At 42.0% G+C, this 27,085-nt stretch overlaps 3 protein-coding genes across 3 annotated transcripts in view; 2 read left to right on the top strand and 1 right to left on the bottom strand.

The window, feature by feature from the left end:
• The window catches only part of LOC118083547 (cytosolic phospholipase A2 beta), a 44,187-nt gene extending 43,095 nt beyond the window's left edge, over positions 1-1,092 (top strand). The window contains exon 20 of the mRNA XM_035112065.3: positions 304-1,092. Within this exon, the coding sequence (XP_034967956.3) occupies positions 304-551 (248 nt within the window). The 3' untranslated portion in view covers positions 552-1,092. The remainder of the gene's footprint in view (positions 1-303) is intronic.
• Positions 1-27,085, top strand: part of LOC132591998 (uncharacterized) — a 452,388-nt gene that overhangs the window by 69,740 nt on the left and 355,563 nt on the right. The gene's annotated exons all lie outside the window — the stretch shown is intronic.
• Positions 2,450-27,085, bottom strand: part of SPTBN5 (spectrin beta, non-erythrocytic 5) — a 114,612-nt gene continuing 89,976 nt past the window's right edge. The window contains exons 51-70 of the mRNA XM_088670333.1: positions 26,567-26,823; positions 25,601-25,787; positions 25,030-25,242; positions 24,114-24,310; positions 22,086-22,290; positions 21,245-21,439; positions 20,337-20,492; positions 18,977-19,194; positions 17,168-17,357; positions 13,792-13,968; positions 12,864-12,968; positions 11,949-12,527; positions 11,635-11,706; positions 10,150-10,236; positions 9,066-9,157; positions 7,912-7,997; positions 7,354-7,489; positions 5,486-5,601; positions 4,273-4,413; positions 2,450-3,157 (exon numbers count right to left, since the gene is read on the bottom strand). Of these exons, the coding sequence (XP_088526459.1) occupies positions 3,012-3,157; positions 4,273-4,413; positions 5,486-5,601; positions 7,354-7,489; positions 7,912-7,997; positions 9,066-9,157; positions 10,150-10,236; positions 11,635-11,706; positions 11,949-12,527; positions 12,864-12,968; positions 13,792-13,968; positions 17,168-17,357; positions 18,977-19,194; positions 20,337-20,492; positions 21,245-21,439; positions 22,086-22,290; positions 24,114-24,310; positions 25,030-25,242; positions 25,601-25,787; positions 26,567-26,823 (3,555 nt within the window). The 3' untranslated portion in view covers positions 2,450-3,011. The remainder of the gene's footprint in view (positions 3,158-4,272; positions 4,414-5,485; positions 5,602-7,353; positions 7,490-7,911; positions 7,998-9,065; positions 9,158-10,149; positions 10,237-11,634; positions 11,707-11,948; positions 12,528-12,863; positions 12,969-13,791; positions 13,969-17,167; positions 17,358-18,976; positions 19,195-20,336; positions 20,493-21,244; positions 21,440-22,085; positions 22,291-24,113; positions 24,311-25,029; positions 25,243-25,600; positions 25,788-26,566; positions 26,824-27,085) is intronic.

The following is a 27,085-nucleotide window of genomic DNA, read 5'->3' as shown; positions in this document are numbered from 1 at the left end:
TTTCAAGGGGATGCTCCTTGGATTTGCAGAAATGAGTATTGGAAAAATACCTGAAAAGTACAATGTTGTCTTGCCCAAAAGAAAAGAAAACCCTATATTACTTTTGGAATTTCTCACTGCTCAGCAGATTGAGTAGTGCATAACAAGGAGAGCATGGAATAGGTAGAGTAATGTGGAACGTTTTAGTTGCTGTTGGTTGTTTCCAATTAGCAAACGTTGACACTTCCAACCAAAATGCAGTACAGAACTCTGATTGAAGTAAGGTTTGCTTACCTGTGGTTTTGTTATGTTTGTTTCTTTCAGGGGTGAAGCGCACTCCTTCTGAAATGAGTGGAGGTGAAGTAAACTTGGGTAAAGACTCGCCTTACAAAACATTCCATTTAACCTACAGCGAGGAGGACTTCGATAAACTACTAAACCTGTGCACCTATAACATCCTCTGTAGCGAAGACCACATCCTCCAGGCCATCCAGCATGCTATACAGAAGAAGAAAAACATTTGGTCTCAGGCTAGAAAGCAATTCTGTCTCCCTGAGCAGGGCACCATTTAGCCCCCAACGCTTACATTGTGGGAGGTAATGCTAAGGCATAGTTATACCATGCAGTTTGCAGTGAACACTAGTGAAGTTCCCACCCTGCCTAGTTTGAACAGATGGCTTCTTTATTTATTAATATTCCTAATTTTTGAGCCATCCATGTTCAAGTTCACATACCTGGGTTGTAGCTTGTGAACAATGTGAGGAATATAGCCAGAAGAGCTTCAGGTGGCGATTCTGATGGGGCTGGACAACAGTCAGTTAAAGTTACCGAGTCAGTGTGTAACTGAGATTGTATGGCAAGGAGTGACATTGTTGATACGTTAATTTGAGAGGCCACAGGGATTTGTTTATAATACTTTGAACCCTCTGCAACGCTAATGGAAATGAAGGAGATGTGTTGGACTTCAGTACCAATGGAAACTGTGAAGAGGGGAACCTTCTTGCATCAATTCCACTATGAGCAATTACATCATGCCATACAGATATTCTTGCTGTTGTTTCCTAAAGAGGATTGACACATTTCAGCTGTGAATAAAAACCGCCATTGCTAAAATAATTTAGTATTATAACTTAATGAAACCCATTATAATTATTTGCAACATTGCCTTGTTTGCTTGTATTGCCTCTGTGTTTACTCAGATCTGTTAGTTAACCATAGTTCAACAAACTCAATCCACAACACGGCTTATTTGCTTGTATTTGATCCTTTTTAACCCGAATCTATAGCTAAATTTGCCACAATAGAAGTGATTCTGGAGGGAGTTAAGTACCCTCTGCAAACACTTAATTGGAGATTTATTGATTAATAAAAGACTCTACACCCATTGAAGCCTAAGTACTTTAAAATGTTGCCCACTAGTTGCTGCACTGGAGACAGATAAAGTTAATGTATGAGACTCTAGGGCTGGGAATAGCAGCTGTCTGATAACCTCAGAAACTGGGTCGGAGACATGCTGTGGTCAGCATTCACCGTGTTAGGTTAGACAGATGAACTGCTAATCTGACTCAATAAATAAATGTTGCTCTTTTGGTGCTTTGAGACTGCTGCTTCTACCAATGGTAGCATTTTTTTATATGTAGACTGGCACTATAATATTGCTATTTGTGCTGCATGGTTGCTTTGATATCCCTCCCCACTAAATCCTGCAAGTCTGTTTGGACTGGCAGAGATCAGCAAAGCCCTATGAATTGCGATGTCAGGTGCCCTGATTCCACATGCCTGGTTCTTTGATGAGGCAACCTCTTACACAAAAGCAGTGCATGGTTGGTGATTGTATCTTTGCATGCAAAACCTGTTGGGGACAATGGCAAACAGTAATGTTGTATAGTTAAAAAGGAAGCCTTCAACTTGTTTGCTGTAAATTGAAAACACCCTGTAAAAAGCTGGTTTCCATTGCTTATGAATACTCTGGAAGATGTTACCATAAACCTGAGGGTAGGCATGTCAGATCCTTAAATAGTGTCAGAAGAAGTTTGTCTCCACAGAACATTAAGTATTAAAAACCAGATCTTCAGCTGTAGCAAATTATATCCACTCTACAGAAATTATTTGGGGTCATATGATTTATACAGTTTCAGAATCTGGTTCAAAAGTATTTGCATCTCTCATATAAAAGCAAGACCACCCAGAAATGGTATATTTTCATCATCTTGTCAAGAACAGGGACTTGAGAGACAAAGTATGACCAATTTTGTTCTAAAGCAGTCAAGGTTAAAACATTTTTGGTGTGTTTTAAATAAAGCATTGCCACATTTAACAAAGGCAAAATGAATAGAAGTAGATGCAGTGTACTAGGAAGGAACTCAGGAATTATTATTTTTGCTTTAAGAGTATCTCAGAAAGAACAAAAAATATAGGCAGTTACTATGTGGTGACTATAACTTCATAATAAAACAGTTGCAACAGGAAATACTTCATGTGGGGTCAGTTTCATTTAAAGAGGGATATGAAAAAAATGTTTTCCATTAGTTTAAACTAGAGAAACATCAGTGTAAAATTTGGTCTCCATTCTATGTATTATCTAAAACCTAGTTCTCTCTGGAAAACAGTTTCTAAACATTAAAATGAAGGAATGCAAACAGTTTCATGCTTTTCTCTTACTATAGTGCATTTTTAATTTATAACCCATGGATGGCAACAGCCTAATGTGAGGGGATGGGCCAGCAGTGGGGAGAGGGATCCCAATGGCTCTTTGTAGTTGCAAAGACCCTTTCAGGTGCTTAATATGTGAAGGAGGCTTAAGTCTTCCTTTCTAGTACTTCCCTCTAAAAAAAATAAGTATGCTGAGAGCAGCCAGTCTACAATCACTTTTATGGCTTTTATGGTTTAACAGTCTAAAATATATTGGAGCTGAATTATTGACAGTGGCACTGTTTTGTTGTTTTATTTACTTAGTGAAGGCAATAGGGTGTAATGAAAAGAAGAACCCAGCACACCCACAGAAGTGCAGCACACTCTTCCATTTGCTGCTCTTATTTCTTGCTAAAAAGCTTTTTGAAGACATTCTTCTCTTTCTTTTTCTTCTGCTTTGTGACTTCAGTCTCTGGCTCTGTTCTCCCCGGGTTCTGCAGAGTGTCTAGGCTCTTGGTTACTTCAGTTTTTGGTTCAGCTTTGGCTCCTGAAAAACTAACCATTGTCAGCACCTGCCTAATCTCAGGAGGAAGCATATTTCACAACCAGGGTGCAACTGCAGAGAAGGCCCTATTATATATTCCTGGGGAACTACCCTTTATTAGGCAACGGTGCAACCAAAAGGGCCTCCTAATGCAACAGGGAAATTCTTCTACCTGAGATCCTAAAAATCTCGTGCTGGTAAGGATCCTTGTATTCTAACTGAGCCAATAGCCAGCTCCATGTTGCCTGCAGAGACTGACAGTAGCTCTCCATAGTTTCAGACAAGGGATTTCCCCCCAGCCTTACCTGACTATGCTAGGGACCGAACCTGGGCTCCTTTCATGCAAAAATACCGCTGAGCTATTGCCTTTCCCCATCAGACTAAAAAGCTGTCATGACAAACTCCTGGAAAAATAACCACCCATCAATGTGACACCCTGCACCAAATTCTATGTCTGATCTCCCTGGGTTGCCACTACTCGAGGAGCAGAAGCAGAATTAATAATGGTAAAAACAAGAAGGCTATCAGGCCTTACACTACAGCATCTGCTAAATCAACTTGGCTCCTAGTCTGGTGATTTAGGAGTTGTTGTTTTGGAATTGACACAGCATTTTACAGAGCTGCTTTACTGAATGCCTTGCAGGATCAGATGGTGGGTGATTTGCCTATGTTTGACATACATCCCCAATGTAGGAATTTAAGTTTTGGGGAAAGGCCAAATATGTAATGAGAACAAGGAGGAATTTCACACAGAGGCATGTAATTGGAGCAGATTCCTCAGTTCACTATTCCAACCCCCTAAGAATTTGATATATTTCCTAGCCAATCCTGTTTTTTCACTTGATTCCTCCTAATTTATAATCTCACATTTTAACAAACATTTTCCATGGACTATATCATTTTCTTAGTTGATAAATTCCACACCTCCTCAGGGACAAAACAGAGATGGAGAGTGGATGTGTGTTTAAATGTACAAGTGGTGTTAAACTGAAATTAACATATGCACAATATGAGTGCAACCACCCCTTCAAGCTGATGTTTATGAATTGTATACAGTAATTGTATCTCAAGTTACCCAGAAAATTGCCCCCTTCAGCTTTACTGCAGTTAAACTTTACCTTGGACTCCTTGATCCAGAGTTCCTTTCTTTCCTCCATTAGGATAAGGCTGTGTTTTATGATAGCTTTGAGGGTGATCTGATAGACTGGACATCAACAGTGTTATTGGATCGGATTCCACGGAGTGCACAGAAGAAGCATCTGAAATGAGTTATTAACACATCTTTAAAGGTCCTGTGGCTGGGTAAAGCTACCATCAAAACTCTAGAAATATTTATAGATCACTATTGATTTCTTCAAGTCACAAATAAGGACTTGAAGAAATCTGTTGAATTGAGACTGCTGGGAGGTTATCAAGCCTCTATGGGACGCGGGTGGCGCTGTGGTCTAAACCACAGAGCCTAGGGCTTGCCGGTCGGAAGGTTGGCGGTTCGAATCGCAACCCCAGAGTAGTCTGTGACTGGACTTAACAGTCAGGGGTACCTTTACCTTTACCTTTTATCAAGCCTCTAGCACAGAACTTTCCAAACTTTTCATGTTGGTGTCACACTTTTTAGGCATGCATCATTTCACGAGACAGTAATTCAGTTTTACTAGCAAACAAGAGGTTAAACTAACCCCTTTCCAGTCCCGCGAGGAGCACGGGGAGTGTTCATTCAACACACACACTGCAGGTGACACACGAATGTCGCAACACACAGTTTGGAAAGGTCTGCTCTAGCAGCCTAAAGTATGTGCGTGATGTGCTTTGTTCACCAAGGTGGATGGATGATAAATTGGGGAGGCCTGACCTAGAGAAAGTACAGTTCACACCTCCTAATTGAATGAATCATTTATCCCACACTTCTCTATTACTCTCCACCATCTTTTCAATGTTTTCATAATGAGAGAAGATATGAGAACAGATCAATAATAATGCTTTTTATTCTGTTTATGAACTCCAGAGGAGGTCTGTATCTCTAATTTACATATGTACCATGAAAAAAGCAATTAATCTGTGCACTTGACTGGTAAGAATTTTGCATATTGCTATGGTCTATGGCCAAAATGTCATCAAAATATTAGGTTAGTAAACTGGATTATACGATATGGAAGAAGAATATGGTGCATTTTTATATGTAAGCTGCCTTGAGTTCCTGTCAGGGTAAAATATATAAATAAACATACAACAACAACAACATTATACAGCATGTTTTCATTTCTATATTATGTAATTTCCCCCTCTTAGGCGTATTTATATACTTTTAATAAAAGAAAAATGTTCCAGTATTACCAGAATCTTCATAATCCTGAGCGAAGATTATACTAAAATCCTGTGTCGATTCTCCTGATTCCTGGGGATTTCCAACAGGCTTTTTTTCTTTTGCAAGTTTGAAGGAAGGTGTTCTCCTATCAACAAACAGTATTAAACAGATGTTAGCTTTCCTCTGCTGAAAACTTAGATAACAAATACAAGTTTAAATTAGTTACAGTACTGTATAGCACACCCTTAACTGTAAATATACAGTGGTACCTTGGGTTACAAACTCTTCAGGTTACAAACTCTTCAGGTTACAGACTCCGCTAACCCAGAAATAGTACCTTGGGTTAAGAACTTTGCTTCAGGATGAGAACAGAAATCGTGCTCTGGCGGCACGGCAGCAGCGGGAGGCCCCATTAGCTAAAGTGGTACCTCAGGTTAAGAAGAATTTCAGGTTAAGAACAGACCCCCAGAACGAATTGAGTTCTTAACCCGAGGTACCACTGTATTAAAGGCAACAAACAAGAAACAATGACCGTTCCCCATATAAAAGGGATGCGCATTTTGCGCGGTCGCACGTAGCACCCTGGGAGCCTCAGGCAGCCCCCAGCAGTTCGGAGGCTGGCACCACCTTCCCGGGCTGGATACCTGTGGTCTCCGCCCACACAGCCAGCTATCCAATCCAGTCGGGGGAGCTGTTGCCAGGTTGGGATTGGCCAGGTAGGAGGAGGTAACCATCCAGTGCACACAGCAGAAGGCGAGACATACCTGGGTAGCAGCCGACGGCTCCAGAGCTTTCCCACCCTCCACTCCCAAAATTAATGCCGTCATTGCCCTGCCCCTCCAGTGGCGGCAAAAGGGGGGGCAGGATATCTGCTTGAACATATGTTCTCCAGAGCTAACCCCAACCCCCACATATGCTGTATAACCCGGAAATTACCCAGACCCCCGGCTGGGGGGCTGGGAAGGATAAATGCCTAATGCCTGTGCCAAGGTCTCCCTACATCTGAATCTTAAGAAAGTTGTGGCCAATTTTAATCCCATAGAATGTTGTCTGGTGTCATTATTCCGCTCGGGGGCCGCCTGGGGTTTGGGTGGTCTCCACCTGACCGTGCAAAACAAAGAACCACCAATCATTTTTTCCACAAGTCCTGTGGAGGTGTCATGCAGGGGATGGCCTGATTCAGAGAAGAATGGGGAGAGATTTCAGTGAGGTATTTTGCAGAAGTAAGTGCTGGTTTTAAGACACTGGCATTCCTGATCCTAATAATTTCCACCAGCATGATTTCCAGCAACATCTAAGGGCTTGTCCATGCTTACCTTTTCCCCAGCGTTTTCTAGGCACAGGCCTGCGCTTTAAAGCGCTGTCTGTTTTGTTTTCGAAACAAATAAAAACTTTCCCCTTCCAGCAGCACCTTAGAGACCGACTAAGTTTGTCATTGGTATGAGCTTTTGTGTGCATGCACACTTCTTCAGATATGATATGTTTCAGATACGATATGATTCAGATATGTTTTGTTTTGTTTTTGCCCCCGTGCTTTCCCTGTGAAAACATACTTTTTAACAAGAATCGGAACAAACAGCAATTCAGATTTTCAGCAGATTGCCGGTTGCTCTGATTCAGTGGAAGAGAGTGGGCTTTTGCAGTGAAAGTACCTGGGGGGGGGGAGTAAGTGCTGAAATGTGGCACTTTAAAGCATGGACCTGTGCCCAGAAATGTGGCACAAAAGGAAGTCTAGGTGACCCCTACGTATTGCCGTCATTTCTGATAGGAGTGTTTATAAGATGCAGAGGCATATCTATGCCGTAAAAGACAATCTATGTTACTTAGGTTACTGCAGCCTTTACAAAGATGGTGGATAAGAAACATTTGACCCGACATATACAAAATCAGTGTGTACCTGAGAAGCAGACTTTTGGTAATCTCCTTGTTGGCAGAACTTCCAGCTGCAGAGATCCAAGGTTTTATCTGAGGCCTCATTGTGTTTGTTGCGGCTAGAAGTTCATTCCGTAGAGAACGCAGGCTGTTATGGTGGCCTTGTAGAACCCAAGTAAAAAATACATAATATGGATGAAAGACAATTAATAAGAAGGGTTGGTTTTTAAACCCAATATTGCTCCTGAGCTACAGCCCTTATCCAGACTTCTTATCTTCAGTCAGTAAAGCTTCTGCTCTTTGTGCAGAAGGTCCCTGGTTCAATCTTTGGCACCTCCAGGTAGGGCTGTGATAACTTGTGCTCCGAAATCCTGAAAGTTGCTAGTATAGATAATACTGAGCTGGATAGACCAATGGTTTGATTTGGTATAAGGCAGCTTGCTACCTTGTATCAGACTCTCGGGTACTTCAGTATGTGTGTCTTTTGCTTGTCCAATTATGCACCTCTGTTGAGGCATCTTGTGGGAATGTCACATGGGCAGAAATAGGGAAATGCTGCATAAAATGGATCAAACAGCCCTACCTAATGTAGTCCATAGTGCTTGCACCCAGTCTTCCATTAGCTTCTGAGAAGGTGCTGCGAAGTAGTATTCCGATCCATCACTCAACCTGTAAGTCACATATTGAAGAAGGACTGAGTTCTGGGGTAGCCTTTCCCAATATGTTATGTATAGGAAAACCTAGAATTCTCTTCTTTTGTTTTCAATTGGGTTTTTATTTTGAGATAAAGTTAAGAATACAGACAACACGTTGGGACGCGGGTGGCACTGTGGTCTAAACCACAGAGCCTAGGGCTTGCCGATCGGAAGGTTGGTGGTTCGAATCCCCATGACGGGGTGAGCTCCGGTTGCTTGGTCCCTGCTCCTGCCAACCTAGCAGTTTGAAAGCACGTCAAAGTGCAAGTAGATAATTAGGTACCACTCTGGTGGGAAGGTAAGCGGCGTTTCTGTGCACTGCTCTGGTTTCGCCAGAAGCGGCTTAGTCATGCTGGCCACATGACCCAGAAAAACTGTCTGGGGACAAATGCCGGCTCCCTCGGCCAGTAAAGCGAGATGAGCGCTGCAACCCCAGAGTTGTCTGCGACTGGACTTAACTGTCAGGTGTCCCTTTACCTTTACCTTTACAGACAACAAAAAGGACAACTAATATGTAATGATACAAAAATATCACTAAATTCTGCAGTTTTGTTGGGATACAGGAAATGACATTTGAATTAGTCTAGATACAGAGATGCATGTTTTAGATTGGGTGTGTGATGTGTGGGATAACCAACCTCATTTAACCAACATGAAGGAGTTAACTGTCTTGCCAGGCTTAGCGAGGTCACTCCCTCTCACCTTGAGAGGGGAGTCAATAACTTAGGAACTTTCATCACTGTAACTAAGTCAAGTTTTACTGCCTGTGCAACTTTTCCCGAATGCTGTATGGAAAAGCTAATGAATTTGACCTTTGGAGAATTTGTAAGTAAACAATTTTAAATTTACCAAACACGTGGTCTTTTTTTTTTGCTAGGGGAAATGGGGAACTTTGGGAGGGACTTAGAAGGGGAGATTTTAAAGGTCCAACACCCTATATTTCCTTGCTTTACTTTGCTGCATGTTTTGTGATTTTCTGGGGTTCTCTCACCAAAGAGTACTTGCCCCAAACTTGGATCTTTGCATCACCGACTTGATTTACCTTAGACTGAAGGCGTGTTCTTTCCTAGAATACTCCGTCAACTTCTCACACTTGGCTCCAGCAATACCAAGTGATGAAACTGGAGTTGTATTCTGGCAAGGCAGAAGAAGAGTTGATAACCAAAGACTTTCAATCCTATTTTTTTCTGATTTAAACACTTACTCATTCTGTATAGCTGGGGTGTCAATAATGCAGGAAAAGTTTCCTTGAAAAACTGCTCATCATTCACTATGAGGGTTTATCCACACTTCCGCTTGTCCTGTGCCTAGAAAGCATGGTCCGAGTGGTTTCCTGTTTGACCCATGCTTTCTAGGCATGGTCTCAGCAGGTTTCCCCTTGTTCTGCTCCTTTCCTAGGGAAAACCTGCTCTTTAACTCTAAATAGGGGAAAACGCCAATATGGAGAAACCCACATTGACATTAGGTCCTATGGAGCACTAAAGAGCAGTTTTCCCTGAGGGAAAGCAGAGGGGCGAGAGGAAGTGTCAATAAGCCCTCAATGTTCCTTTGTGATGTGCAGGGGAGCATCTGGTACCTCCCAGGGCCTGTTCTCCATATATGTGGAGTGACAGTGAGGCATGGTGAACTAATCCTGAATATGCCACAGAACCTACTGTAGCAGAAAGGAGTGTATTGGCATATAAACTGATATGGAAGGGAACACTAAAAGCAGAAAGTTTGAAAGCCACTGCTGTATGCCAATATCACATTTCCCTGCACTAACAAATGACCAAGTATCATAACCTTGCTGGCTCTGTCTGTCTGTCTGTACCATGTATCATCACTTACAACACTGAACATTGTTGGGGGTACTACCCAGCTCCTATTTTTAATGGGACAGATTTCTGAATCTTGCTGCCCTGAGATATTTATCCACAACTTTATACCAAAGATGAAGACTACCTCACCTTCAAGGTAGATTTCTATTGCTCAATATTTCTTTGCCAGAAATGTGAGTTTTCAGCATTTGTGTGTGTGTGGATTAGAATACATTTTGGCATGTATGTAGCACATAAAATACCAAATACTACTAATAATAACAACACAGTCTTTGATAAGAACTGAAATATGGTAACACCAATTACCTGGAATGCTTCCTTTTCATCCTTGTAGATGTCAAGTTTTTGTCTTCCAAGTTTAACATAATATCTGTTCCAAGCTCTTGACATTGGCTAGAAAAGTCATAAAACTAAGTCAACCACCTATTACCTCTAAACATCAACTGCACTGCTTATTATTGAATCATTGGGGGTTATTCATCACTTGATGGTTTGCTTTTACTCTGATTATGTTCACCTAATGTATTGTACAGAGGATGAGATGGTTGGACAGTGTTCTCGAAGCTACGAACATGAGTCTGACCAAACTGCGGGAGGCAGTGGAAGACAGGAGTGCCTGGCGTGCTCTGGTCCATGGGGTCACGAAGAGTCGGACACAACTAAACGACTAAACAACAACAATGTATTGTACAGTGTTTTGCATTTGCCTCACTTTCCTCAACCACGCAGCTGGATAGTGGGGTACACTTTTCAATAGTTGAGCTATATAGTTCAGGAAGAGAGTCTTGTAAGGCAGGGATGTGGAACCTGTCGGCTTCCAGATGTTGTTGGACTCCAGCTGCCATAGTTCTTATCCATTGGACGCACTGACAAGGCCTGATGGAAGTTGGAATCCAACATCTGGAAGGCTGCAGATTCCCTATCCTGGTTGTAAGGACCAAGCTTCTTCACGAATTATTAAACATATAGTAATTAACACGGGGAAAGGGTGAGATTTCCAAATGTGTTAAAAATCTGAAATATTTTAATCCTCTATGAGCTTTAAAATGCATCAGTATGAAAAGGGTAAGTAAGAGAATGAAACAAAATCAATGGGATTTTTTGGAACTAGCTGTATCGATGTAATGTGAACCAATCAATGTGATGGGAACCCAATGTGATGAGGCTACGTAGGATGTAGCAAAGGGGGGGAAATGGGACATGGAAAGGCTGGGTAATAGATGAGTAGTATTCAGCTAAACCAAGCACCCCCAAACTGCGGCCCTCCAGATGTTTTGGCCTACAACTCCCATGATCCCTAGCTAACAGGACCAGTGGTTGGGGAAGATGGGAATTGTAGTCCAAAACATCTGGAGGGCCAAAGTTTGGGGATGCCTGAGCTAAACAATTGCACCAGCAGAATGACTTCTGCTTGCACAATGGGACTTCCCTCCCTGCCCTGCATACCCCCAACATCAGTTCTGGGGTTTCTCCCAACTTTCTGGAGAAGATTAAGGGACTGTTGGTGAGGAGAAGAAAAGTCCTGATGCAAAATCCTTCTGCCTATGGATTAAGAAAAAACGAGCAAGGCGGGAAAATCTCAGGAAGGGATGGGTGTATGGGGATTAGCAAGGGTAATTCCTCAAGCATTATATCAATAGCTTTCTTGAATCCCCCACCCCCAACCAAGAATCCCTGTTACAATCACCTCAAAAGGGAAAAGAAGATTAGGCTAACATGCTTTGCCTTTAGTGAGCCTGTTTTGTTTATATATTATCTCATCTTTCCCTTGGCAGTTCAACTTGTGGTTACCTGTCTTCTTCCTGGAAGAATCTGATCCCTCTTTTCTAGGAAACCCTCCATGCTCTGGTGCTTTGCAGGAACCTAGAACCCACAAGACAATTTCAGAGATCTTAGATTGGTTTGAAAAATGCTTGATTATAGCACTAATTAATATCCCAAAGTTAAGGGCCACTTCACGTATTACAGATTTATCAGCTGCCAGTGAGTATTTGGTGCATCCAGTAGACCCCCAAACCCATTCATTTCTAATATAGGAAAAAAACAAATTATAGATTTATGTAGCTTTCATTCAGTGTAGGTGTTTGCTGTGGGTGCAGACCTACCTGAAAAGCAGTTTCTAATCTCTGAGGAGGTAAATCCAAGGATGGCAAAGTTGGATTATTGTCAATTGCTTCACCCCTGGGCACAGTCTTCACTTTTTTGGTTTCTACATCAGAGAGAGTGCCATCCTTTGCATTTTTCATATTTGATGGTTTGAAATCACTAGCATGTGGTAGCACTAAATCACCATCGGTTGGTTGGATTTTTAGGTTAGAGGGTAACGAGGACACCAAAGGAGTCTGAGTTCCTAGATCTGAATCTTGTAGGCTGAGCGACACTGGTGAAGGAGGAGAACTGACATTGCTGGAGTCAGTCAACATTAGCTCTTCTCCAAGGCCACATTTGTGCAAATCCTCTTTGGACTTTTGCGTAGGAGAGACACCGCATTCTAGGGGAATCCTCAACGTGTCCGCCGAAGATATAGACGGCAATGGCTGAGTTCGTTTCGGATCAAGATGTTTTGTGTGAGATGCTCTCCTGTCTGAATGTCTTCTTCTTAGAGAGGGAACCTTGATCACTTTCCCTTTCTCTTGTTGCCCAGTCCTCTTAGCATCAATTTGTTTCTGTAGTTTCAGTTCCCTCTGAAAGAAACAAAAAGTGTACCTGAATGAAAACGAAGTAAAAAAACAAGTACTGTAGTTGTGAGCCATGGACATACCTGCCATGGATACTACTAAATATGAGGGGAAACCTGCAAGATCAGAGTATAATATGGTCTCTGGGCAGGTATATGGGTGTTTTGGATGAATCTGTCAATTTTGGTTTCTCATTTGCTCCATTACCACATTAGTTTGCACCATTTTAAAAATAATGTTCACAATATAATTTGTCTGCATGTCCTTCTACGAATATTTTATCATATTTGAAAGCAAATTTCTCCTCATATAACACCTTTTGGTATGCTTCTGTTACATTACCTTTGTCTTTCTGTTCAGCTGTGCAAATTTCTCCTCTTGGGCCTTTAGAATTTTCTCAAAATCTTGATGTTTCTTCAAGAGGTTCTCCACATCAGAGACTGAATGCTGGGGATGGAAGCAAATCAACAGAGGCGACCATTTAATACAGAAATACCATGAGAGAATTGTTGACAATGACGGGAAATGGAAGAGGCTGAGATTGTTCAAAGTTGGTTGAGGGAATGAAACTTCATTTGAAATTGGTATGCTTTCACTAATACACACTTTTTTGTACCTATGTTTTATTTGGGAAACTACAAAAGAGAAAGCAGGAGAAGCTCAGCAAGGTGTCTGGCAGCAGCTGCATTTCCTCACCATGTTCGCTCTTTCAATACACCCTTTTTCTGCCTTGACCTCCCTTGGCTGTTATATACACCTGGAGAGAGACAGAGGATACCTGAGGGCTATCCATCTTAACAAGAAACTCAGCTGCGAAACTGCAGGGTCCCGGTCTTTACTGGGAAAGATAATGAGAGGTATTGATATCATTTGCCTTTGTGCAACATGGCCTGCCCCAGGAAGCATTCACCAGCTTCGCCACTGATTCCAAATATGTTTTTTTCATGCTGTGGGACAGGGGTGGCTCACCGTTTGTGATCTATGGGTCACATTCACCCTTGACCATGGACCACATGCCAGCAGAAGACATGATGACCTCACAGTGCTATATGCATGTGTGTGTGTGTGTGCGCGCACACACACACACACGGCACTGTGTCTAACATTTTTCTTTTTAGCATTTTTTTTTTTGGGGGGGGAGCAGAAACATTTGCACAGGGAGCTGGAGTAGACCTCCCTGTGCTGGGAATTAGCCGAGCAATTGCTTTGTGCTACGCTAAGCAGGCTGTGTATCCAGAAAAGCATTGAAGTTTATGTTATCTGAACTCACCCCATAGCTAGGATCTGATAGAAAACCCTCCTTGGTTGTCATCCAAGCTTCAGCTAGGTCCAGCTCTCTTCTCAGTAACTGGATCTCCCAGTTTTCCTCGTACAAATCCTTCTTCATGTCCCAGCATTCTCGCACCATTCTCATTAGGTCCAACAGTTCTGAGAGCTTCTCTTCAATCTGCAATAAAATAAAATAATAATAATAATAATAATAATAATAATAATAATAATAATATACTTATACCCTGCCCATTGGGCCAGGCCTCCCCAGCCACTCTGGGTGTCTTCCAAAAGGATATTAAAAACACAGTAAAATATCAAACATTAAAAACTTCCCTAAACAGGGAACAATTCCCAGTTCCCAAGTTTTAAATTCAAGGAAGGGTGGAGAAAGATAAAGGAACTGAATATTTTTATTTGGCATTCACAAGGTAGACTAAATGTATGACCTCCCCTTGTGTCCATTTGGAAAGTATGGTTTTATATTTTGTAAAACCACCGAATGTAATTTACTAATCAACTTTCTGTCAAAAGGCACCCAAAGTAATGTGTAATAAAAATGAGAGATTAAAACAAATGAATCAACCAAATATCAGTAGATATTGGAAAGATAAAACATCTGTATTGTCAAAAAACACCACCGCAAAGGTTCCGGTCAAAATGTCCGCTTGAATTAAAAGGTCTAAACAGCATGCCCCAAAGTGGTCTAGCATACCTCTTTAGGGAAGCTGCCACTAAGAAAGGCCTGCATGTTTACTATTTACATGTGGCACTCTTTAAATTGCTATTGCTCTTATTAGCAGGATTACTCTATTAAAAATGAAAATGGATTCAAGAAGAGCAAGACTGGTGGGAGTTGTAGTCCTACAACGCCCTTCCTTTACAAAGTGTGTAAATCAGACTTTGGGCACCTTTACTCATCTGGACAAATTTCAAACATAGCATTTTTTTTCAGTGAAACTGCATGTACCTGGAACACACACCATTGCATGGAGTAAAAAAACCTTATGCACACAAGCTGCCCATGCTATCCTATTTATAAAGAATGCTTTCTCCTAAGCCTGCCATGCACTTTCAGGTTTGCTGGTTGGATAAGACAAGCCCATCTGTTCTCCTGCTCTGTGAGTAGCGTTTATTTTTATTTTAAAAACAGAAACACAGTGGGGTTTCTCAAAGTATGTAAAGTGACGTCCATAACAGCAACAGGATCTTTTAACAAATTCTGAAGATGTTCTTACCCCCATGATCTGCAGATCTCCTTACAAATTATACACAAGGCAAGTCGAGTATCATTGTAAAGGTCAGTGTATGAAGTTACACAGATGTCAAGACGGTGGGGTGCTTTTCAAAGGAAGCTCTCTCCTCTTCCCCCTTTCCTAATAGTCTGCAAAGGACCACATGTCTGAGGAAGCCCCCAAGGCCCTTAAACTCGACCTGTTTGCTCCATATCACGTTGCACTTCTGCTCTGCTCAACACAGCTTATGCTTTTAGATCACAAGATCAGAGATTTACTAATTTACTAATTTTTATTTCTTTTTGAAGTCACACCTAAGTAGTCAAGAGAACCTTACCCACTACATCCATATTTTATCCTCCTTGCAATAACCCCAAACAGGAGGGAAGGCTTGCAGATAGTGATAGGTGTTCAAGTTCACTCTGGGAGCTGCTGCTGCTGCTGAGAATAAACTTGAACTTGGCTCTTCTATGTTGTGTGGGAGAGGCTGCCAACTCCAAAGCACATCCATCCACATCATGTATAAATAATAAATAATAATAATAATATATTTATACCCCGCCCATCTGGCTGGGCTTCCCCAGCCACTCTGGGCAGCTTCCTACAAAAAATACAGGTGAAACTCGGAAAATTAGTATATCATCGAAAAGTGCATTTATTTCAGTAATGCAACTTATTATTATTTATTATTCATTTAATTTTTACAAATGCTTTCTTTTGGAAATTCCACAGTAATAAAACAAATAGTTACAATAATTGGAAAATAAACATTGCTATTACATTTCATTAATTACATTCCATTTATAATTGACCCACCTAACGACAAATAATTACAATTACAACACATAAAGGCTTAACATATCATGTTTTGCATGTCATGCATCTATCTCATATATTGGTTCCACCTTTTAAGTTGCATTACTGAACTAAATGCACTTTTCGAAGATTTCTAATTTTTTGAGTTTCACCTGTATAGTATATAGCACAAAAGCAAGATTTGCTGTAGTAATTTTAGATTTCATTGACAAACTAGATTTAAAAAATCTATTTGAGGTACTCCTGAAACAAATTAGTGCTAAAGAGAGTCCCCCTCCCAGGCTAATTGCAGCACGCCACGGAGGGTATTTTTAATCACAATTGGGGTTGAGGATGGAAGCCCTGAGGTCCTGATGAAAATCGGTATTCCTGTACTTAGTACTGCATTTGTAAAATAAAAAAACCTGGACACAGTTGTTAGCTATGCTGTTTAAAACATATGTGTTTTGCAGGCACAGCAGGAGGTTGAGGACAAAATATTTCCCTTTGATGGAAGGGGTAGTTTGAATGTACCTGGCATAGCAACTTTGCTGGTCTGGGTAACTGGGCTCCTGGATGAGAGGGAGAATTCATCCCAGAGATGATAATAATAATAATAATAATAATAATAATAATAATAATAATAATAATAATAATAATTTATTTGTACCCCACCCATCTGGCGGCTTCCAACAAAGATTAAAAATACATTAAAATGTCTCACATTAAAAACTTCCCTGACCAGGGCTGCCTTCAGATGTCTTCTAAATGTCAGGTAGTTATTTATCTCTTTGACATCTGATGGGAGGGCATTCCACAGGGCGGGCGCCACTACAGAGAAGGCGCTCTGTCTGGTTCCCTGTAACCTCACTTCTTGCCATGAGGGAACTGCCAGAAGGCCCTCGATGCTGGACCTCAGTGTCCGGGCAGAATGATGGGGGTGGAGACGCTCCTTCAGGTATACAGGACTGAGGCCGTTTAAGGCTTTAAAGGTCAGCACCAACACTTTGAATTGTGCTCGGAAACGTACTGGGAGCCAACGTAGGTCTTTCAGGACTGGTGTTATATGGTCTCTGCGGCCGCTCCCAGTCACCAGTCTAGCTGCCGCATTCTGGATTAGTTGTAGTTTCCGGGTCACCTTCAAAGGTAGCCCCACGTAGAGTGCATTGCAGTTGTCTAAGACAAGACTATGGGATAGGGTTTTTGATCATGCAGCCTGCTCAAACCATTTGAGAGATGGGGCACATGATATGTTCCTTGGCCCTTTTCAGTATCCCGTGTTGCTGTTCCCAACTAATTTCTTCTCAATCAGTTCATTCAATAATATCTAACCCATCAATAGCTTACCTCTATGGACATAAAGTGCCCAGCCTTCAATAGGTTGTTTCCGACTTGTTCCAAGTCTTCATATTTCAGCCATCGCATCTCTATATCACGCTTGTGTTCCTCATGGCGTTTAATAAGCAGCTCAGCACCAAGAAGATCATTGGCCAGTTCCTCGGATATAATCAGGGCTTGCATTTCCTTGGCCCAGGCCCTAAAGCAGTTAACCAAAAGGGAGGCTCTGAGCACCAATATTTTTGCCACGGATAAAAGTGGAAGGGATTCCATTAATTCAAAGGGCAGGTGGAAGTTTTTTCATTCAGAACATTAGTGCACACACAGTAGCTTTCTATTGTACTTAAAGTGCATCCAAACAATTCTCAGAGGGATTATGGCAGCTCGGAATGGTGCTAAAATGGTTTGTGATGTAACCTTTTGGAATTATCACGCGTTTGTACTGAACTGCATTAATTAGAATCATTGAATCATCAAATTGTAGAGTCCGAAGGGACTCTGTGGGCCATCTAGTCCAACCCCCTGCAATGCAGGAATCTCAACTAAATCATAAATGACAGGTGGCCATCCAATCTCTGCTTAAAAACCTCGAGTGAAGGAAATGTGTCATCTGCACATTTGATGAGCACACCCTCAATACCTTCACCCAAGTCATTCATAAAGATGTTGAACAGCAATGGGCTCAGGACAGAACCCTGTAGTACCCCAGCTGTCACTTTTCCCCAGAATGATGAAGTACTGCTACTGAGCACTCTTTGGGTTGGGTCAGTAAACCAGCTACAAATCCATCTTAGCCAGCCTGCATTTTACCAGCTTCTCCACGAGAATATAATGGGGGACTCTGTAAAAAGCCTTAATGAAATCAAGATACACTACGTCCAAGGCATTCCCTTTATCCACCAAGCTTGTAACTACCCAAAAAAAGAAAATAAATTTGTCTGGCATGACTTGTTTTTGAGAAACCGATGCTGTGTTTTAGTAACCACAGCAAACTTTTCTAAGTGTTCACAGAACAACTGTTTCATTATCTGTTCTAGCACCTTTCCCGGTATCAATGTCAAGCTGACCGGCTGGTAGTTACTTGGGTCTTCTCCCCACACCTTTTAAAGATGGGGACAGAATTTGCCTGCCTCCAGGCTGCAAGGACCTCACATGTTATTTATCTGTTTGTCTTTGTTTTTCTGATTGATTACACTTTTTATTGTTGAAATGGTTATCTATGTTGTTTCTAACAATTTGATATGGGAAGGTCTGAAAAAAACCTAGAAAAATGGGGGGATCCAGCCCCCCCATTCCCCCCTGTTTTTCCCCAAAGCTGTTTTTATTTTATTTTTAAAAGAAAAGAGTTTGATATAATTTGAATATCCCACACACTCCCCCCCCCATTTCCTCCCAGGAAAAAAACACCCAGCTTTGTAAAAACCCGGAAAAACCTGCCCCCCATTCCCCCACCCGGCCTCCCCATAGGCTCTATTTGTTGCTGGAAAAACAGCATATATATTTTAAATTAAGTACACACACAAACTGCTCTGTTACAATCACATATTGGTCACATTGACATAAGCTGATTTTACGGTACCAATGTCACACCTTTATTGCTTTAACACAGGCATAGGCAACCTTGGCTCTCCAGATGTTTTGTAACTACAACTCCCATGATCTCTAGCTAACGGGGCCAGTGGTCAGGGATCATGGGAGTTGTAGTTCCAAAACATCTGGAGAGCCAAGGTTGCCTATGCCTGCTTTAACACATCCAAAGACCATATTGCGAAAGCAAGACATGCAGGCCCCACATGTATTTGATCAGCTTGTACGTACATTAGTTCTCTGCAGTCATTGATGTAGATCTGAACATGTTCTGCCTGCTGTAGCTTCTGCTTTCTTTCCATACACTTCTTGTCCAGTTGCTCCCAGCACTCATCTGCCTCTGCTAGTCTTTTCATCATGTTGCTCCTAGGCTGAGGGTATAGGCGGCCAAGACGCCAGGCCTCCCCCCTGATCCTTTCCAGCTCTTTTGCAATGATTGCTAATTCCCTCTGGAACACAGCAAGGGAAATTAACTGAAGTCTGCAGGATGTTGTTTCTCTCTTTATTCATTTCATAACTGCATATGATTTTTATTTTTATTTTACAAAGTGGAGTGAACCTGGAGAAGTTCTGAATTCTCAAAATAAAATAAAAAAGTTGGTGGAAATGTGCAAATTACCATTTTGTCTCACAAATATCGCCCCCAATTAACTTGGCGTAAGGGGAATTGCATGAATTCTAGGCAGATGTGGGCCTGCAACTCTAAATTTAGGTGGCCCGTAAGCTCAGATACCAGCCTGAACGTGTAGTTAATGTGCTCAAGGATTTTGTCCAGCCCACATTTTTGAAACAAACTGGCCTGATTTGCAGTTCTCAGACCAATGTACAGATCAGAGAGCAGTTCTCATTTGCTTTTTTCTACTTCTTCAAATTTTGAAAAACAGCGCTCAGCCCCAAAAGCTGCAGAGCATCAGGTTGTTGATTAAGGGGAGAGAAGGGAAGTGAGTCTATTCAATAACCTCTGTAGTGAGACCATCTGCCTGTGGCCTTCCCTCCAGTGTCTCCCAGCAGCCCATTTCTTTAGGCTATCCGAATAGTTTCCATCCCAGCTAGTCATTAAAAACAACTTTAGGAGTGGGGTTAAAATGATTTATTTTATTTTATTTTTTTAAAAAGCCAGATTGCACACAAAAATGTGTACTTCAAGCTAAAACATGCTCACAAAGTCCAAATCTTCATGCAGTTTAACAACCTTCCCCCCCCCACTGAATAATGCAGAAATGGGACAGAACAAACTTATGAACCAACAACGAAAACTGGCATGGACCAAATATAAACTGCTTTTGCCCATCCATAGTAGTGAAGTGGTTTCTGTAAAAGAGAAATAAGGACTTATTTCTGGAAGGGAACGAGCAACAAGAGTACAATAGCTGGAACATCTGCAAAGGAAAATGCAGGATCTTTCCATTTCATTCAACATGCAGCTCAGGGGTAGCCAATGTGGTCCTCTCCAGATGTTGTCCCACCATGCCTGATCACTGGCCACACTGGCTGGGATTTGAGAGAGCTGATGGGACTCCAACAACATCTGGAGGCCGCCATATTGGCTATCCTTGATGTAGTTTTTTTCAAGGTGGTCCATTCCACTTACCTCGAGTCCCTCATGTTGGCTGAGGAGGGTCTGCACACCTGGCAGGTCATAGCCATAATCATCTCTATCCACAACCGCCTCTTTCTCCTGCATCCAACCCTTTAGGTCATCCACATCACGATCATATTGGTGAACCTCATGAGCAGCTCTGAGATTCTGATGAAGGGAAAGATGTGTTAGCAATGCCAACCTTACTGTCACAATATTGCAGTAGACATGAAAACGGGAAAACTGACTTGTGCAGCTAGAATGCTATGCATGGTATAATCTTAAATGTCACTCTAGATATTAGATCCTATATAAAACCTTGCCCCTGCACTGGGTTTTGTTTTTGTTTTTATAGAAATTAAAGGTCACGGAGCTGGCTCAGAGATTCAGAAGTTAGGTTGATTTGCCAAGCAAATCCATCTTGTTGTAGAGGACCACATGGAGGAATGAGTTGTATCTACTGTTCAGTGATATGCATTATCAGTTGAAGCTGGCAGCCCTATTGGTAGCTGAAATGACTTCATTTCCTTAGGGTCTTGTGAAAGAACAAGGTTCGACAGCAACTGATGATTTCCTTTCTATTTCTATTACAGGAATTGTAAGCAGGCACAGTGGGCTTCTCCATGTGATTCATGGGTATTGGCAGTGCTTTTCTTTTTTGAGCTTCTGAATAAAAAGCGAGGTGCTAGTCCTCATTGGTGCCAGCACAAAATGGCTGACATGGGCAGCAAAATAAAGAGGTGACAGTACTCCATATTGGCAAGTACTGTCACAAAAAAAGCCCTGGGTATTGGATTATGATGATTAACTTATCACAACAAATTGTGTGTCTGAATAGGCTCATAAGGTACAATGAATGCACTTCAATAACAGCAATGCCGCAACGAATCAGTCAAGACACAAGAAGTTCAGGATCTCACCTCTGCCCTTATCTGGATGGCTTGCTGCAATCTCTCCCATGTGTCATTGACCTGTTGAGTCTTTTTCTGGATATCACTTATTTGTCTGTGACACGCTCCTTTGAGCTGAGATGCTAAGTCATTTATCAGAAGAACCTTGGCACGTCCCAGAGATCTTACTTCCTTTATAAAATCTTCAAACTTTTTCTCCAGAATCTGTAGGATAGGGAGATAAGTTATACCTCTAGCTTTTTCAGAAGCTCTAATACCTACAAAAGCACAATACTATTGGTATAATATCGAATAAGTCAGGCACCCCCAAACTGCGGCCCTCCAGATGTTTTGGCCTACAACTCCCATGATCCCTAGCTAACAGGACCAGTGGTCGGGGAAGATGGGAATTGTAGTCCAAAACCTCTAGAGGGCCGAAGTTTCAGGGTGCCTGGAATAAACTGGAGTTTGGAAAATCACTTGATTTAAAAACAAGCAAACAAACTTCAAACAAATGTTTCTGATCCAGCCGAATGGGGGGGGGGAGGGGGATTTCTTTTTGGCACCTACATAAGAGTTTGATGACAGCAGAAAGCTTGGCTATTCCATTACTTTTCATAAATGTTAAATGTTACTGCTCACAGGCTGCAACCCTAACCCCACTTACCAAGGAGTCAATAGGACTTCAGAAGTAAGTCCTGAACAGACATGGCTAGGGCAGTTTTTGAGAGTGACCAGCATATGCCATCCAGAGCTCTCTATGGAGCTACCGTATGTGAATCTCTAAAATGTATTTCAATGACACAGTAATGTCTGCAGCTATAAAATGGCCAAGGTCTTCCTGCTTGGCAAGAGATAAAATCTGTTTTACCTCAACATCCTCCAAATCGAGACCGTAGTTATCTGATTCAGCCGTGCTCTGCTTTTTTGAAAGCCAGGCATCCACCAACTGGGTCTCCCTCTCAAACTGATGCAGTTGATATTGCTCCTCCAGAGCTTTTATTTGGCTTTCAGCTCTCTGCACAAGAGAGAGATACTCTTCTAGAACACCCTGGAGCTTGGGAAGGATAGTGGAGCTGTTTGGGAGGGAAAAGTTAACAGCCTTAGGGGGGCAAATCTGTACTGATTCCCGTCACAATTATTGTATCCTGCACCTTTCACCAGCACAGCTACTAGTGAAATTATCAGTCTTGATCTGAAGCTTAGTAATACATCAAGGTGAAACATGTATTGTCTGTATCAGTAGCATAAATGCCCGGGTCCCAGGCAGATTATTGATTTGCAGAATGAGTGCAGGTGCATTCATTTTGGTTGAAATCCTTTGTATTTTATGTATGCTGAAAGACCAGTGTATACCAACGAAAAAAAGCCCCCTTTTCTGTTTCTGTGATGGCATCCTGCTCATGGAAAATGGGCCATCTAGTATTTTGCAAACCAAAATAAATTTATTGGTGAGTTCAGGGAATCTGATATGAGGGATGTGCCCCAACCTCCCTTAAAAGGTTGCTAGAGTATGATCATTAACATGGGATCTTGAAAAAACAACTTATTGAAGAATAAAAAGTCCCCAAAGGGCTGTTTAGAGAGCAATGGTACAGAAGAGACAGCATGGACTGTATTGCATGAATTAATAATCTACAAAAGATGGTCATATGCCATAAAATTTATTTATTTATTATTATTATTATTATTATTATTATTATTATTATTATTATCATCATCATCATCATCATCATTAAAAGCCATTGTCTGTGCCCTTTAAGACAACTGAGACGGAACAATTGAATGATGCAGTGTGGCTCATAATTGCTGTGTTTTATGAAGAGAGAGAGAGAAAATCAAGTATGGGTCTTTCAAAAGGAATACAGTGGAACCTCGGTTCATGAACACCTCGGTTTACGAATTTTCGGTTTACGAACGCCGCGGACCCATCTGGAACGGATTAATTCACTTTCCATTACTTTCAATGGGAAAGTTCGCTTCAGTTTATGAACGCTTCAGTTTAAGTACTCTGCGGACCGTTTGGAACAGATTAATCCACTTTCCATTACTTTCAATGGGAAAGTTCACTTCAGTTTATGAACGCTTCAGTTTATGAACAGACTTCCAGAATCAATTGTGTTCATAAACCGAGGTACCACTGTACAGGGAACGCAGCCACTATAATAATAGTTATATAACCGGTATAACCGGAAGAGACTCTTGAGAGTCCCATGGACTGAAAGAAGATCAAACCTATCCATTCTTAAGGAAATCAGCCCTGAGTGCTCACTGGAAGGACAGATCGTGAAGCTGAGGCTCCAATACTTTGGCCACCTCATGAGAAGAGAAGAATCCTTGGAAAAGACCTTGATGTTGGGAAAGATGGAGGGCACTAGGAGAAGGGGACGACAGAGGACGAGGTAGTTGGACAGTGTTCTTGAAGCTACGAACATGAGTTTGACCAAACTGCGGGAGGCAGTGGAAGACAGGAGTGCCTGGCGTGCTATGGTCCATGGGGTCACGAAGAGTCGGACACGACTAAACGACTAAACAACAACAAACCGGTATAAAAAGATTCATGCACTGTGATTCAAAGCTGCTTGTGTGTGCATTCTGATTTATGCACAGAAATGCTCTCCGCACAGCGGCTTCCATTCAGTTAAATAGGAACAGCTGACCACATGCAAACAAATATGCATATCTGTTGGAGGGAGAACACCATGGCTCATTTGAGATCTACCACCTCGAACAAAGAGCCGGTTCAGCCTAATGAACTACTAGCCTGCTTCTATAGTTTTGCAATTTGCAAAGAGAGACAGCCTTACATGTCATTCATGTAGTCACTATACATTTACGTGTGTGTTAACTCTCTGAAGTCATGTCTGAAGAAGATCAGTAACCAGTTCAACTCGCCTACCTCTCTGGGTTGTCGCTTGTTGAGAGGCGGATTCCTGTTTCCCTCAGCTTCTCCATTCTGGGCTTGAATCCTTCCAGGTCCAGCTTGGCAGCCTCCACTTTTCGGAGCAGTGCCTGAGTCGATTCTTCATTCCTCCCATAATCAGGGGTTTCCAGGAGCAGTCCTCTCTCTGCCACCCAGGATTCCACTTCCAAAAGCTTAAAAGAAATGCAATGGTGATCAAACTTGAATGAGAAACAGGCCCTGGCCTACAACCCGCCGAAACAAATCTGTATTTAACAGTGACATAAATCAGGGGTAAATGAGATGTGCCATTAAATGCATCATTAGAAACTATGGGCTTGTACACACTTGTCCCGCTTGTCCCGTCACTTTCCCCCGGGAAAACTGCTCTTTACTGCTGAATCGCAGCAAACGTCAAAAGGTTTTTCCCTGGATAGATGTTTGGTCCAATTCAGTGGTAAAAGAATTTATATACTGCTCTCTCAAAAAACGTAAGCAACATAAGAACATTGAAAAGCAATATAAAGCAACTATGAAAACGAATGATTTGGATTAAATCTGCTGTTGAGAGATGGGAGGTTACATCCATTCTCATCCCAGACTACAGCCCCGATTTAAATTGTTTGTCTGAAACCTGTGGAGGAGGAAAAAGGACAGGTATGATGCTAGGAAACATATCCCATCTAGCCAATGACTAATAGAAATATGAGGTTGATTTGTCAGGGAAATGGCAAACGGGGGCATTTCCTTACAAGAATTTTATATCAACTTACCCTGTTTCGAGCAACCAACCAACAATAAAATGAAATGTTTTAATTATGCTTCAAGCTCTAATAACTTATCGACCTATCAGAAAACTTTCAATCCTTTAAAAGGTATCAAATCTGAACATGAGATTCCAGTCCTATCTTACCTCAGTGAGGAAATGATGAGCTTCGTAAGATTGCATGAGCCTCTTTCTTCTCTCCTGAGCCTCACCCTTCAGGTTGTCCAAGGAAACTTCCAGTTCTTTCACCTGTTCCATGATATCCCATGAGGCAGAGTGGCCTCCCTTCACCAACTTCTGCCCAGTGCTGATCACCGCTTTAGTTAAGGCGTTGTGGCTGCTAATCTCATTTTCTAAATTCTGATAGGTACAACAAAATAAAGCATATTTTGAAAATGAAGACGTTTTCTCTTTTATATAAGGTAAGGTCAAAACCATGCATCCACCAACACTCTTAAGAGATTCCAAAGTGCTCAAAGAATGAAGTAGAGGAATTTTGTCAAAGGCCCTCCCTCCATAAGAAGGGGCTATTAGTTTCTTGTCTCTTTTATAGCAAAATAGAAGTGTTCATAACAAATGCACAGGGGGGTGGTTAGGGGGAGGCGGCAAACATGCTTAGCAGTGATAATTTAACAGAAAGATACGGTTAAGGAATAATGACGGATAAACTCCATTCTCTCTATTTCCAATATTCCCTGCCCTTACTATAGAACCTTACCTGGTGCTTCTCTTGTAAGCTCTGAACAGTTGTAAGGGATTGGCCGTAGTCTCTGGAGGATGCCAGGGAAAGTTTCTCATGAATCCAGGTCAACTCCTCACTGACATCCTGGACGAATTGGTACTGAAGTCTGCTGGCCTCCAAAACCCCCCGCCTCTCTTGCAGTGGCTCCCTAAGGCTTTTGTACCTGGAGAGTCAAAATGAAGCCTCAACTTCAGTATTAAGGAAGGTTCTTGGTATCCATCTGTCTCAAGAGACAATGGAGTGTGCCTCCAGGGGTGAAGTCAAGCCACTGTGTTAGCAGCACTGAAATGACCTCCCTGGGGCGCAAGCCTGGGCAGTGTGTATGGGGGTCCTGGGCTGCCCAGGTGACAAGACCCCCCCAAGCTTTGCTGATGTCGTCCAAAGGGAAGCTGAGCAATACGTATGGCACCAACTTGGCTGCAGGAGTTGCCAGAAGGAGATGTACAAGGAAGATTACAGTCATACTTCGGTTTAAGTACGTCTCGGTTTGAGTATTTTCAGTTTAAGTACTCCACGGACCTGTCTGGAACGGATTAATCCACTTTCCATTACTTTCAATGGGAAAGTTTGCTTCATGTTAAGTACGCTTCAGGTTAAGTACGGACTTCCGGAACCAATTACACTCATACCTCGGGTTAAGTACGCTTCAGGTTGAGTACTCCGCAGACCCGCCTGGAACAGTTTAATCCACTTTCCATTACTTTCAATGGGAAAGGTTTGCTTCATGTTAAGTACGCTTCAGGTTAAGTACAGACTTCCGGAACCAATTGTGTTTGTAAACCGAGGTACCACTGTATAGGATAATAAACGTAAGTGCCAAGACGAGGAATGCAATAATAATAAAGAGTTGGAAAGCAGAGGGTGACAACAGAAAAAAGTGACAATAGAAAGGAGAAAGAACACAGAGAGAAGGAAAGGAAAAATGAAAAACCATTCAAGCACCTGTGCACCGCATGGTCAACCCTCTCTTCTATCTCATCTGCCAGAAAATGCTTCTCTTGTTGAAATTCTTGCACTGCATTGATAAGGCCTTGCACCTGGTCTCTATAGCCGGCAAAGCTTTCTTCCAATTCATCCTGCTTCTTTAGGAGATCATTCAGAACCAGTAAATTATTGCTGCCTTCTGGGGCTTTCATCTCGCTTTCTAGATCTCCCAACCATTTTTCCACATCATCCACAGTGCGTAGGAAACGTAAGGCCTGAATCCAGAGGAAAGAACCCAGATGTAAGCTGACATTTAGAAGCCGGGCAGGGGGGGGGAACCAAATGAGGATTGGTCAGACCCCTTTTACGAGTGCAAGCATAGACACCACACATTGCTAAGTAATTCTTTCATCTCTCCACCTTGCAAATAAAGAAAATCTTTCTGAACTTGGGAACACCTTTCTAACCAAATTCTTCAATATCAGCACCTTCAAGTGACCCTCTCTTCCTTGTGAGTCATAATTATGTTCACATTAT

The sequence above is a fragment of the Zootoca vivipara genome, chromosome 1, assembly GCF_965207765.1.
Source record: "Zootoca vivipara chromosome 1, rZooViv2.hap1.1, whole genome shotgun sequence".
Classification (NCBI taxonomy): domain Eukaryota; kingdom Metazoa; phylum Chordata; class Lepidosauria; order Squamata; family Lacertidae; genus Zootoca; species Zootoca vivipara.
Note: the sequence above shows the minus strand (reverse complement) of the source record. Positions and strands in the feature narration are given on the sequence as shown.